This window comes from Malaclemys terrapin, chromosome 13, assembly GCF_027887155.1.
Source record: "Malaclemys terrapin pileata isolate rMalTer1 chromosome 13, rMalTer1.hap1, whole genome shotgun sequence".
NCBI classification, from domain to species: Eukaryota; Metazoa; Chordata; order Testudines; family Emydidae; genus Malaclemys; species Malaclemys terrapin.
The window spans coordinates 6,479,511-6,492,844 of record NC_071517.1 but is presented as its reverse complement, the minus strand read 5'-3'; the positions used below and the strand labels follow the sequence as shown (position 1 = coordinate 6,492,844).

The 13,334-nt window shown below is 44.7% G+C and overlaps 1 protein-coding gene across 2 annotated transcripts in view; it reads right to left on the bottom strand.

Annotated features, from left to right (window-relative positions):
- Nucleotides 1-4,704, bottom strand: part of RGS9 (regulator of G protein signaling 9) — a 67,762-nt gene extending 63,058 nt beyond the window's left edge. For both annotated transcript variants that reach the window (XM_054048371.1, XM_054048372.1), the window contains exon 1: nucleotides 4,533-4,704. In XM_054048371.1, coding sequence (XP_053904346.1) covers nucleotides 4,533-4,595 — 63 coding nt within the window. In that variant the 5' untranslated portion in view covers nucleotides 4,596-4,704. The remainder of the gene's footprint in view (nucleotides 1-4,532) is intronic.
- Between the last annotated feature and the right edge of the window lie 8,630 nt (nucleotides 4,705-13,334).

The following is a 13,334-nucleotide window of genomic DNA, read 5'->3' as shown; positions in this document are numbered from 1 at the left end:
ATCACCTCTCTCAGACCCATATCCCTCCACTGGCTTTTGTAGCCTCCCATTTCTTCTCTTTTCCTCTCCTCTTTAACCTACCCTCCATTTTTCTCACTTTTATTCTTCACTGATGGTAACCTCTCAGCTGGTTCTATACCAGTAACGTGACAAACTAGCACTGCTCCCTGCTGGATGGAATCAGAACTGCTAGACTGTGTGTCATAGACCTGATAGTGCCAACAGCTAATGGAGATTCATCTTAACCTCAACTAGTAGAGGCCTGTGCTTTTTGGAGCAGGAAGGGCTGAGTTCTAGCCCCACTGTCGCCCTGAATTTCTGAATGACCATAGCGTGTAAGGAGGCACAAAACAGAAAAGGCTAAGAGGACACTACACAGAGTGGAGAGCATCAGAATGTAAATACTTAGGGAAAGGATTTAATAGCGTCTCTTTAGCCTACCACTTAAAACCCTATTGTAAACACCACAGCAGGTGCCTGGCACTGCCAGCCTCCTTTAATACGGCAAAGGAAACTCTCAAAGCTTAATTATTTCATGCTTTACACTTCCAGGGCACCTTTCGCCTGAGGAGCTCCGAGCGCTTTACAAAGGTGGGTAAATATTGTTCCCACTTCACAGAGTGGGGAACTGAGGCACAGAGAGATTCTGGCTCATATTTTCCAGACTAGACTCTATAATTTTTGGGCAGGTCTGATTCTGGGTGCCCAAGTTTAGACACCACCCAAAACCCTAGGCATGGTGACTTCCCCTCCCCCCACACGGGGGGAGGGAAATGGGGTACTGCTCTCTCGACTTCCTTCCTTCTCTTCTAACCAGGCAACATCATCAGCCAAACCGTTTGGTAACAACCCCTGAGGTCAGGTTACTGCACTGCCTGTTGGGGATCTGGGATGGATTATAAATTAGATCAGAAATGAAAGTGAGTTTCACTCAAAGCCAATTGCCCAGTGGACATTTGTTCATGTTCCAGGCCTAGAACTAGACCCGCCGGACATTTCTATCCTAAAAAAACAAGCAGGAGGATTAAAGCAACTAAACCCAAAAATCATTCAGTCCAAAAAAAGGGCACAAACCCTTTACTGGCTGCTTTAATTGGTGCTGCTGGTGATTCCTGTAGAAAGCTGTTTGCCCTCAGTTTTAGCAGAGCTGTTGTGGTTACTCACAGCACAAGTAGCAGCAGCGTGTGACCCGCATTTGCTTTCTGGATGCATTGCTACAGCATGTTGCTACACACCCCTATGCCTGGAGCATGACAGCCCAGCTCCCTTGCACACAATTAGCTTAGTGGTGTCATTTAATTCACAACCAACCTTGCGCAGCATGAAGCCAGTTCAGATGAGCATCACTTGCATGGAGAAGCTACAAAGCTCATGCGTGGGAGAAGATAATCCGTTGTCACATACACCCCACGTTGTGTACATTTCAGTAACAAGCTGATGGGCGGCCCACACGGGCACCGTCAAAGGCACTAGGATTGCAACTCCCACGCTGCTACCAGGACCAACAGCATTGTGACATCAACAGAAAATCCCCTACGCCCGGCTGGCCCAAACACATATGTGGAGAATATGTGATTGGTGTGGGTGCCAGCTGATGGCAAGGCACTTGCATAGACTTGAGCAATGAAGGAAGACTTTATGCAGTATCTCAGCTTCCTATGGCCTTGATCCTGCAAGGTGTTGAGCAGACACTTACCAAGTATCCTCAAGTCCCACTGTCAGTGAGATTAAAGGTGCTCAGCATATGGGCAGAGACTGGGGGGGCATTGCCCCCCCCCCCAAACTGTATACCAGTCCCGGTGCAGGCAACAGAGGCTCATGCTAACTGCAGAGCGCCCTTTCTGCACCAGAGCTACAGTGAGTGACAGAGCCCTGGTCAACTGACTTGGGCTCACAATACAGGGCTAAAAATAGCCGTGTAGATGTTCTTGCTAGGACTGGAGCCCGGGCTCTGGGACCCTCCGCCTTCCCCCAGGTTTCAGAGACTAAGCGGGAATGTCTCCACTGCTGTTTTTAACCCCGTAGAGCAAGTCCAAGTCAGTTGACCCTCACGGCTGCAGGGTTTTCTTGCAGTCCCCTGACGTACCCTGAGAGTCTTTCCATTGATTTCAATAGGTTTTGGATCAACCCCATGTGAGCTGAATGGGAGCGCCCTCCAGCAGGACTGCCAGAAGCTGTGCTCAATATGTCTCAGGTACTTATCGCTGTGTTTGAAAAGAGCTAGCAGCATTTGCCAGGATAGCTGTAAATTGTGTACTAGTAAAGCTAGGCATAGAAGCCTCTGTACGAAGCCTCAAGGAAACTTCACTGTCAACTCTACATTGGTACAATAGTGGTCTGATTCAGACTGGTGCGGAGCGTCGTCACCTCCAAGTGATGCCAGTGACACCGCTCTGTATGTGGGGGATGGAACCACTGAAAGCAGGCTTTCCAAACACTGAAACCGCTACCACTAAAGGTTGGTCTTACTTCGTTTAAAAATGTGTACTCCGTATTCGGACCCCCGTGTGATAATAAAGGGCCAGATTCTGCCGCCGTTGCTTATGTTGCATAGCGCTAAAGTCATGACTAGCCTCATGGATAATGATGCATGGCCATACATAGCCCAATATAATAATACAGTATACTCCTATTCATCCAAAACCCGGTTATGCAAACCTCTGCATTATCCAAATCCCTTCTTTCTTCCCTGTGCCGCTTATGCTGGGGGGACAAGGAAGCGATTCGGATAATGCAGTGGCTTGGATATAGAGCAGAGACCCCCAGCCAGGAGTGTGAGGAGGAGGAGCCCCTGGCCAGGGAGGAGGCCACCCTACTGCTGAATGGTTCCTGCAGAACAGTGAGCAGCCTGCAGCCCCGCTGTCACCAGACTGAGTGAGCAGGACAGAGCAAAGACCCTGGCCAGGACTGCAAGGAGGAGGACCACGCTGCAGGGGAAGTCACCCCGCTGCTGAACGGCTCCTGCCCTCTTGATTATCCAAACTCCCAGATTATCTGAACAAAATCCATGTCCCCCCCTGCTAACCAGATAATCCAGAGTGTACTGGCATTCACTGCACCTATATAGCCCCTTCCGTTTTAGAATCTCAATGCACTTTGCAAAGGTTGATAAGCAGCATCACTCCCATTTTACAGCTAGGGTCACTGAATGCTGTGCATTTGGTTTTGTTTTCATATATAGGCCAATTCTCTGTACCTCCCCATCACCTTCAGTAGAATTTCACAGAGTACAAATCAACCCCGAAGTTGGCCCACTATTTTTGCTTCTTGACAGGACAGAGCTTCTCTGCCAAAGCCACTAGAAACAAACAGCCCCAAAGGAAGTATTGTGTGTACCTCCTTCAGCGTGAAAAGCGCAAGTGTTAGTTGCTATAGGACTCACATTGAGACTGCATAAATTCACACTCCATCTCATCTCACCTTTAAATTTGTGTTCCCACCATTTCCTCCTGTTGGGGTGTTTACATACATCCTCTGCCAAAAGAGTTGATGTATAGACTTTTTTTTTTTTGCTGCCCCTGATTGTTTTGGAGTTACCTATATCACAGACCTGAACCAGACAGCTGTACTTGTCACTGGAAATTCAGCTAATTCCATTCAACAGGATAAGCCATAGACAAGAAAGACAGACGACTCATGGGAGAAAAGCTGGATTAATATCTATCCTGTTTAAAATCTTTTCAAATACTGGTTATATTAAAATGCTTTTAAATGGATGTTGAAAAAAATAGAAACACTTTACAAAACTATACATTTCATCCAAACCATCGTTTTTCATCGTCATGCTCTGTAAACGTCTAACCATTATAAATACACACGCCTTCCAAAATGCTGTAGAACAGCCAGACCACAAACCTTTTGGCACGATGCACCCTTTGAAAATGTACATTGGCTATCTGACATATGTAGCAAAGAGTGACTCCTGGGAGGGACAATAAACCAGATTATGGTTCAAAGCAGAATTAGGGAATCGAACTCTTGGGATAATGATTTTTATCCCAGTGAATGATATAGTTAGAGGGGCCCTCAGGGAAAAAAAGAAATAAAAAAAACTTTCCAATAGGAGGCATAGTATAAAATTGCATGATTAGAGGAATTAATGTTTTTCGTGGCTGTTTTTAATATCCACATTAAGCACCCCTTCCCGCTCTGTTTTAATACAATGCCTCTACGATTCCCATGATGCAAACAGTGCCATGTAACAGGTTGCCTTCGAGCCTGCAGAAAACGAGGACGCTTGCCTCGAATCCTTCAGTAACACCAGAGCAGGAAAAAGAGAACTAAAAAGGATTTCGAAACACTTAATAACCAATAAGTCACACGAGTGCCCTTGAAGACGTTTAATGCAACAAACGAGCATAAATCATATGTAATAACAAAATGCCTCTTAACACCGTGCCCGTCCTACTGCCCCCTTGATTAAGCCATACAGGCAGCAAATATTTTACAGCTGTGTATAGGAGTCTACAATAGAGAGGGATGTTCATGCTATCAGGTAGAATTTGCTATTATTTTTTTCAAGCCCCTGTTACCTTTTTCAGGAATGCCATTCTTGGCCTGTAATGCTGCCCTTGGTCCACCCGTTTGACAGTCATCGTGAGTCAAGGCAACAGCCACAAAGAAAGCAAACTGAAAACAACAAAACAATTCAAAGCCAGGTTTCCACTCAATTGCAGGGAAGCTGAAGCTGCTGCAGACTGGAGACTGGAGCACTCCCCAGTCTAGAGACTAAGGACAGCGGTGAGCAAACACTGCTCCGCCACAGCCAATCAACAAGCAGCTCCGAGGAGCTGATTTGCATGGCCGGCCAGCCTCAGCGCTTCCCACCTCTCAGCGCTAGGGGGAGCTCGCCTGCACACACAGCGAGGAGAAAGGCTCAGGAGTGGGGGGGGAGAGGGCGTGCCTTCAGCCAATCAGGTCTTTCCAGTGTCTCAACGTTCCAAACCCGAGACATTGTTACACGCTGTGGATTGGAATGCCAACTAGTCACCTCAATTTTTGATGATATTTTAAAGGATTTTTTTAACTTTACAGCACGTGAAAGAGATTTAATCAAAACTGTCTTTCAATCAACGTATGTTGCTGATGTATAGTGATAAGAAGTTGCTTTAAAAGACAGTCTAAACAAATAAATATTTCTGCCCCTGCTTAACATTTCATTTCTAAAAAATAAACCAGCATTTTCAGTTGTTTAATAAAAAGTGCCTTTGCCAACAGTTCTGCCGAAGTGTAATAGGAAAGTATTTTTAAAATCAACATTCCTGATGGTGTTTAAATGTTGTAAGTTGTGAAAAAGTCAACATTCTTTCTGTTTACTGGAAAACATTTAAAAATATTTTCCTTGTTTAATAAAATGTTCTACTACTAGTAACAAAATGCCACTTTGTATTTAGATCATTTTTCTTATTATTCACGTAGTACTTCTATATAAACACCACTCCACAGAAAACAAAAAAGACAAAGAGTTCCCTTAAAGAGTTCCTGGTCAAAGGGCCCAATCTGGCTCCAACTGAAGGCAAAAAGAACAGGAGTACTTGTGGCACCTTAGAGACTAACAAATTTATTAGAGCATAAGCTTTCGTGGGCTACAACCCACTTCTTCGGATGCACAACTGAAGGTAGTGGCCAACTCCCAGTCAGTTCAGAAGCACGGTAGGGTCCTAAATCAGCCACATACAGGGGACAACAATTAGGTTCTAAGGGCTACAGCCTAGCGAACACTTAAGCATGTGAGAAACTTTACTCACGTGAGTAGTTTCATTGAGGTCAATAGATCTAATGATGTGAGTAAAGTTACTCATGTTTGGAAGACTGGAGCTTAAAATCATGAAGGGATAATGTTGATGAAATCAACAGATTTCTAGAGGCCCTGATCCTGTTACAATGCTGAATGTTTTCAACTCCACAGAAGTTAACAGGGGTTGATAGAAAGTGATCCTTGCAGGCTCAGGCTCTTAGCGCTGTGTCTTAGCTGACCTCAGTAGTAGGTTGCGCCTCAGGAGAGGGAAGGGAAGGAAAGGGACCCAAAAAAGAATGAGGCCAGCCGAGTACTTAGGACAAAAGAAAAAGTGCAGAGCAGTGGAGTCATAGGGACAAAACATGGGGACCCCAGGCAAAGACCACTCCGAGATCATGTCAAGGGAGTCAGTGGATGTCACCAAGGGAATTCTGCCCACTCCAAAAAAGGCCCTACAATCACACAGAGTCTCCTCATGATTGAACTTCCTCCTCCAGGGCTGATTGATGGGTGAATGGTGTCTGACTGACAGTACTGCAGACTGAAATCCTTCATTTAGCCAGACAGGTACAATGGAGCAATGGTCACGCAAACTTCCTCATCTCTCCCAAGTGATGCGCTTCAGCCCTGATCAGGAGGGACAGCCTCTGTGGGTGAGACAGAGGGGAAACCTTGGTGCTATACGAAAACAATAATTGTGCCAGGTTTCATATCTAATACATTTCACAGAAACACCTGCCATCCATGAGGCCACATACCCCAATACATGCCACACACACACTCATAATAAATGTGCCCATACACTCACCACTCACATGTGCACTCATCCATACATATAACACATACACCAAGCACATGCACATGTATACACTCACCATAGACACACTCACACCATGGCATGTGTGCATACACCCACATCCACACTGCAAAAGCATGTACATATCACACACATTAATGAATATACACTATGCACACACTCCTTTGCATGCACTCACATACATGCTACACCCCCACCTACATATCATACATGCAAGTGCCAACACACCATACATGTGGATGCACCCACAAAGAGATCAAGCCCATACATACACTATACACACATATGCACACCAAACAGATGCACATATACACTACACTACAGTCAAACACATCTCTCAGCATTACACTCTTTTGTGATTTCCATGACATCACGGCTCCTACACTTCAGCAAAGTACATTGGCTCTGAACTCATTGCAATGTTGTCTCTCCATTAACAGCCTAAAGGCACTAACGACCTCCTCAGTTGCATTGCAGCTCTTCGGAAGCATCTGAATGAGCAGGCTTTCCTCCCATAGCCTGTCTCTACTCATGAAGATTCCCATGGGAACTGCCTCCCTTTGGCATCTCTCCCAGCCATATGACAGTCAGCACGCTTGCTTTACAGGTGGTTTTCCTCTGGAATTCTCTGCTTCCTGCTGCTCCGTGATTTAATGATTATTAATGACATCTGTAGTTCCACTTGCGAATGCGAGGGGAAATAGATCTCTGACTTCAGGGCATTAGCTGATTGTCACGGGGTTCAGGAGGGATTTTTTTCACCCATTTTCATCCTCTCACAATTGAATCGTCTCATTGTTGTTTTTCCGAAAGGAGTTCATCTACTGGCGATCCTCATCCGTTGACAAAAGGACAGAAAATCTAGCAGCACAGAAATCTCCTGAGGGCAATCAGCAGGAGACAGAAAGGACTTAAGAGTAGACTCATGCCTGGTCTACACCTAAAACTTAGGTCAACCTAGCTACACTGCGAAATTTCACACCCTGGGTGATATAATTAGGTCGACCTAACCCTTGGTGTAGACACAGCTAGGGCGATGGAAAAATCCTTCCGTCGACCAAGCTACCGCCTTTCGGAGAAGTGGATTACCTACATCGATGCAAAAACTCCTTCCGTTGATGCAGGAAGCATCTACACTACAGCTCTACTGCTGCAGCGCCATGCCTGTGCCACTCCAGCCGCTACCGTGTAGACATGCCCTAAGTGAAGTGGAAGAGTAGTGAAGTTGTCTAGTCATTTCAAGGACTATAGTTAATGGAAATTATTTGGTTTTCTCTACAGGAAGAGAGATACTTCAGGAGTGTTCTATGCCTGTATATACGTAAATAGAGCCACAAAGGAACATAGCTGCTGCAACGCATAACTTTTAGGTGCCTTGCCACCCAGTGGAATACACAGCCCCAAGCTAGACATCCAGGCTCCCTATACCCTGCATGGAGAGAACTAGGAGCCTAAGAATGTGGTCCACAAAAGCCAGTGTGCTGAGCGGGGAGCTGCCAAGGCTAGGCAGAAGGAAATGCCAAGGAGAGCGGTGTTGCCTATGCCACGCCCCCTTAAGTGACTTAGGTGCCTACTTCTGGCCCAGCGGGAGGCATCAGTCTCTGTTTGGGATTCCGAGCTGTGAACCCTCTTCTAGGACTAGGCACCTAAGCTGCCAGATCCCCTCTTGTAATGTTTAGCCCCATGGTTAGAGAACGCACCCAGGATTTGGAAGACGGGGGTTTAATTTCCCCCTCTGCTTCACGCGGAGAAGAGATTTGAAACTGGGGTCTCCCTCCTCCCAGGTGAGTGCCCTAATCACTAAGCTATGGGGTATTCTGGGCCATGTCTCTTTCAGCCTCCTGTTGAAGCGGTTCCACTGTAGATAAATAATTAAATGTTAATTGGCTCAGAGGAATTGGAGCCTCCCGCTTCCCTCCATGCCCTGGTGAGTCCACCAAGAGCAAGACAAGAAGTAATCGGTTTAGTTAGCAGCAAGGGAGATTTACGCTGGATATTAGAAAAAACAGTCTAACTCTACGGATAGTTCAGCTCTGGAACAGGCTGCGTAGGGAGCTTGTGGAATCCCCATCACTGGAGATTTTAAAGAACAGACTAGACAAACATTTGTCAGGGATGGTCTAGGCCAGGAGTAGGCAACCTATGGGCATGGGTGCCAAAGGCGGCACGCAAGCGGATTTTCAGTGGCACTCACACAGCCCAGGTCCTGGCCACCGGTCCGGGGGGCTCTGCATTTTAATTTAATTTTAAATGAAGCGTCTTAAACATTTTAAAAACTTTATTTACTTTACATACAACAATAGTTTAGTTATATATTATAGACTTATAGAAAGAGACCTTCTAAAAACATTAAAATGTATTACTGGCACGCGAAACCTTAAATTAGAGTGAATAAATGAAGACTCGGCACACCACTTCTGAAAGGTTGCTGACCCCTGGTCTAGGCCTACTGACTCCTGCCTCAGTGCAGCAGGACTAGATGGCTGCCTGAGATCCCTTCCAGCCCTACGTTTCTATGATTTCACACCATTAAGTGCTGATCTAAGGGTCCCACTGAGGGACACAGCCATCCTACTAAAGAGTTCACATTTGAAAACTGGGGCCATATGTAGCAGGAGTTCCCAAACTGGTCTGCAGATCTGCTCTGTTCCAGCAGAAACATTTCCTCACCTCATAGAAACCCAGCGCAGGACTCTTTCAGGGTTTCTAGAAGTTTTCTGACTGGCAAAACTAAAATCTACGTGCATCTCTGTGCCACTCTGCATGGCTGCTTCATGTCTTCATTTGTCAGGAGTCTCTGGTGTAAATTCAGCTGAGATCAGCTTTGCAAATGACACCAAAGTCAGAGAGGTAGCAAACACAGAAGAGGTCAGAGATGAACTGCATGGAGACCTGTTGAGATTACAGCACTGTGGGCTGCTGGCAACATGAAGAGTTTCGATACTCATTATGGAGGAAGGCTAGTACTCCATAGTTAAGGTTGCAGCAGGATTTCTCTTTAAAGTCCAATTTAAATGTAAGGGTCTAAAACTAGGGAGAGGAAATAAACTACTTACACACCAAACCATTCTCTTGATTAGGCATCAACAGATAATGATATTTCCTACCTTACATTATTAAATGATGACACAATTACTCAACCACCATTAGATCCTACTCCTTATAAAACATGTGCTTCAAAATCAGCATATGAATAAACACCCTGAGGGGGCTGGAGCATCCAAAGAATAGAGCCAAAATCAGGAATGGATTCAGGGCTCCATGCTGTGAGTCAGAAAAGTCCGGGCACCTCACCGAAAAGCTGCTCTTCATTTGTGGGCCAGAAAGGTTGCCCTGCTGAAGCAGAAGCATCAGAAGCAGACAGCTGACTGTCCTCTTAGATCAGATGTAAAGTGGCAGTTAACTACCAAAGACTAGAAATCAGTAAATCCTGGCCTGTGGTGGCTGGGTACATTTTGAGTTTCTTTGATCTGATTTTGTGTGCGAGTCCGCTGGGACTTGGGCATGAAAACAAGGGGCTAAAAGCATTGGAGGGAGCCAGGCAGAATTAAGGCAGGAACTGTGCAAGATTTCCTTCCCACTCATTGATTTTTGCCAATTTCCTTGCCACTCATTGATTTCTGCCAAGGCACAGTACTAACCTGCTGCACTCCTGCAAATTCAGTCCAGAAACATACTTACTGGGGAAATCAATTTCTCTCCTTCTGTCTCCATTTTAGAATGGAGCCTGTTATACTTATGTAGTTACATGCTTCATAAGAGTGTTGGGAAGCTACATTTTTTAGGGCCAGATTTTGCCCTGCTGGTCCACAGATCCCTGAGTAGCAGTGGCAACTGCAGATCCTGGACTCGCGAGGGCCCACAAACTGTTACCTCTGTGTGTCCACCAACGTGCCACAAGACACCACCCTTCCTCATCTCTTTTTGGCGAGGGGAGGGCAGAATGCTAGCTGTCTGGAGGCAGAATAATGCAGAGAATCCTGCCTGGGGTGAACAACTCCACACCATACCCAATGAGGCACCATGCCTTAAAGGCAAAATTGAATCCTTAATGATTGAAAAATGCTCTAGATCTTCTGACAAAATGCATAATAATAAAAACTCCACAGCAGCTTAATCCAATGAAATGCCAGGGAAAGATCTCATTAGAACCTAACTTTGTGTCATTGTCCTGATGTTAAAGTGCATTGAAATTAAAATCAATCTTGACAAATCTGTTCAGTCTATTCACATCTAACTAGTCAATTCTCCTTGTTCTCTCCCCTCTGAATGAATAGTACAATGTTTGAAAGAGGAACTCTTTTTAATTCTATTTTTTTAAGAGCAAAGTATTTGTTTTTGGTTCCTAAATCACAATCTGCAGTTTGCAACACCAAAACCATGCAGTGTGTGACCCCCTTCTTATCTGAGGAATTGAGGGATAATAGAAATGAAGCAAGTAGAATGATATTGTAAGCATGTCAAGCATATACTTCAGACTGAATTTCATTATCTAGCTTTTTCACCAGTACATCTCAAAGTTCTTTATGAAGGTCAGTATCATTATCCCCATTTTACAGATGGGAAAACTGAGGCATAGAGAAGTAAGCAATTTACCCAAGCAGTCAGGGGAAGAGCTAGGACCAGAACTCACACCACCGCTGTTCCAGACTAGGTCTCAATCCGCTAGGCCATAGTGCAGAAATGAAGATGCTTCTACAGCAGCAACATAAAATCTGTGAGCAGGAAGGGGCTGTGTTTGTCTATTTCCTATCTCCCCCACAGACAGGCCTGGCAGCAGTAGTGAATTAGCTTTGGTGCTGGCATAAGTGGGCACAGCGCCTGCTGACTTCACTGGGAATTGTACCTGCCTAACCAAGGCTGAATTTAAAAATCTCACTGAAACACACACATTGCAACAAACAAAGCAAAAGCAAATCATTCATTCCAACAGGGAGAGACTTTAAAAGTGATCTGGAAATGGACACAAAAGGATGGAGTTTCCATCGGATGAGTGGGATTTGGCAGGTCTGGGAGGCACATAGTAATGAAGGCACAGAACTCACTCAGTGGAGGTAATCAGGTCATGGTAAAATCCCTCCTTGGACTGGACATTGCATAAAGCCTTGTCTACATGGGAAAGATTTGAATCTAAGGTGTGAATTTAAACTGATATTGTTATACAACCACCCTTGTAAACACTTTTCTTCCAGTTTAAGAGAGAGAGAGAGAGAGAGAGTGTGTGTGTGTGTGTGTGTGTGTGTGTAATATCTCTATTTGTATAACGGTATAATTGGTAAAACTTTCCCATAGACAAGGCCTAAGGCTTCGTTTCAAGGAGACAGAGAAGCAAACAAGCTGGTGGGGGAGTTGTTATGCCAAGTGGTGTAGGAAGAGACTTGAGTAGCTAGGGAGTTTTCACCCCTGGTATTAAAAACAATGGTCCAGTTAAAGTCCTCTGAACAAAAAGTAAAACCTTGGAATGCATTTATCATGCACTCTCCTCTGAAGTGCAACAACAGATAGGAGTTTTGGGAACATGACACTAGAATGAGGAATCCGAGGAGGTTCAGGCTTCCGCTATGATGTTTACACAAGGATGGGGATGGGAGGGAAACAAAGAGGAAATGGAACGTTTCATTCTTTATTAGCATTTTATCAAAAACGGAGAAAGGGCTTTAACATCTTTAAGACTTGGTTATTAGCTCATATTACAGGAATGGTCCCCATTTACGGATGGAAACCCTACAACTGCTAGGTGGAGTGGTTAGTGTAGGCTCAAGGGAGTGCAGAGTTTGCAATCACATATTTGATCTGCCTCAGCTTTGGTCATGGTCATTTTCGTTGATCATCTGTGCATCACAATGGGAATTTAAGCTAACCTACCAACATACGGCCAGTTCCTCGGGGAATTGCTACTACTCAATTGACTTAGATGGAGGTATAACAGCTTTACACCAGCTGAAGATCTGGCCCAAAAGGTTAAAGGGCAAAAAGGTCAGTCATCTTTTTCTTACGGTTTCACTAGTGGCATATTTTGGGTCGTATTGCTCAAACACACACCCAAACGTCATATTGTTAAAATGCATGCACACACTGGTCAATCACACACAAACAAAACAAAAACTGAGCTACGTGGTGCCATTTTTACAGTTACTTGTCATTTTTGGATCAGTCATATTCTTTAAAGGCACACAGACACATACAAAACTCACATCACAGTAAAACAAACACAGGAGCATGGGTCATCTAACTCAGACACATGCAAGTACACACCCATAGCACCTCACATCACTCAGACATGGTCATATACAGGTCATTTTACAGAAACCCACTCACTGATTCTATCAAACATTCCTTTTCTCTATCCTTTCCCCATCCCTTAATCCCTAACGTGGGCATCTAGCACTTTTTCCTCTTTCAATACTTTTCTGCCTTTTGTTCTCTTGAGAATATTTTAGGTTTGGAAAAGAAAAAAAAGCCGGGGGAGGGGGTGAGGGGAGAAATGGTTGTGGAAATTGTGACTGTGTTTCATGTGGGGAAACTTTGGCAGTTTATTGGAAAAACTATTTCCTTTAAATCAATACTTAAAAGTATCAAAGTTCACATTCCAGAATACTGGGTATGGTTTGTCTGGAAGTCTTGCAGTGAGTTTATCAGGGTTAGAGTCTGTAAATACTAAGGATTAGATTTTATCGGTAAATGTCAGTAAACATTGTCCAAAGAGCCATGAATTTTGGGGGCCTACTTTTCTGAGTGCTCCCTTTGAGCCCGCTGGTAAACAGCACAGAGAGACAAGAA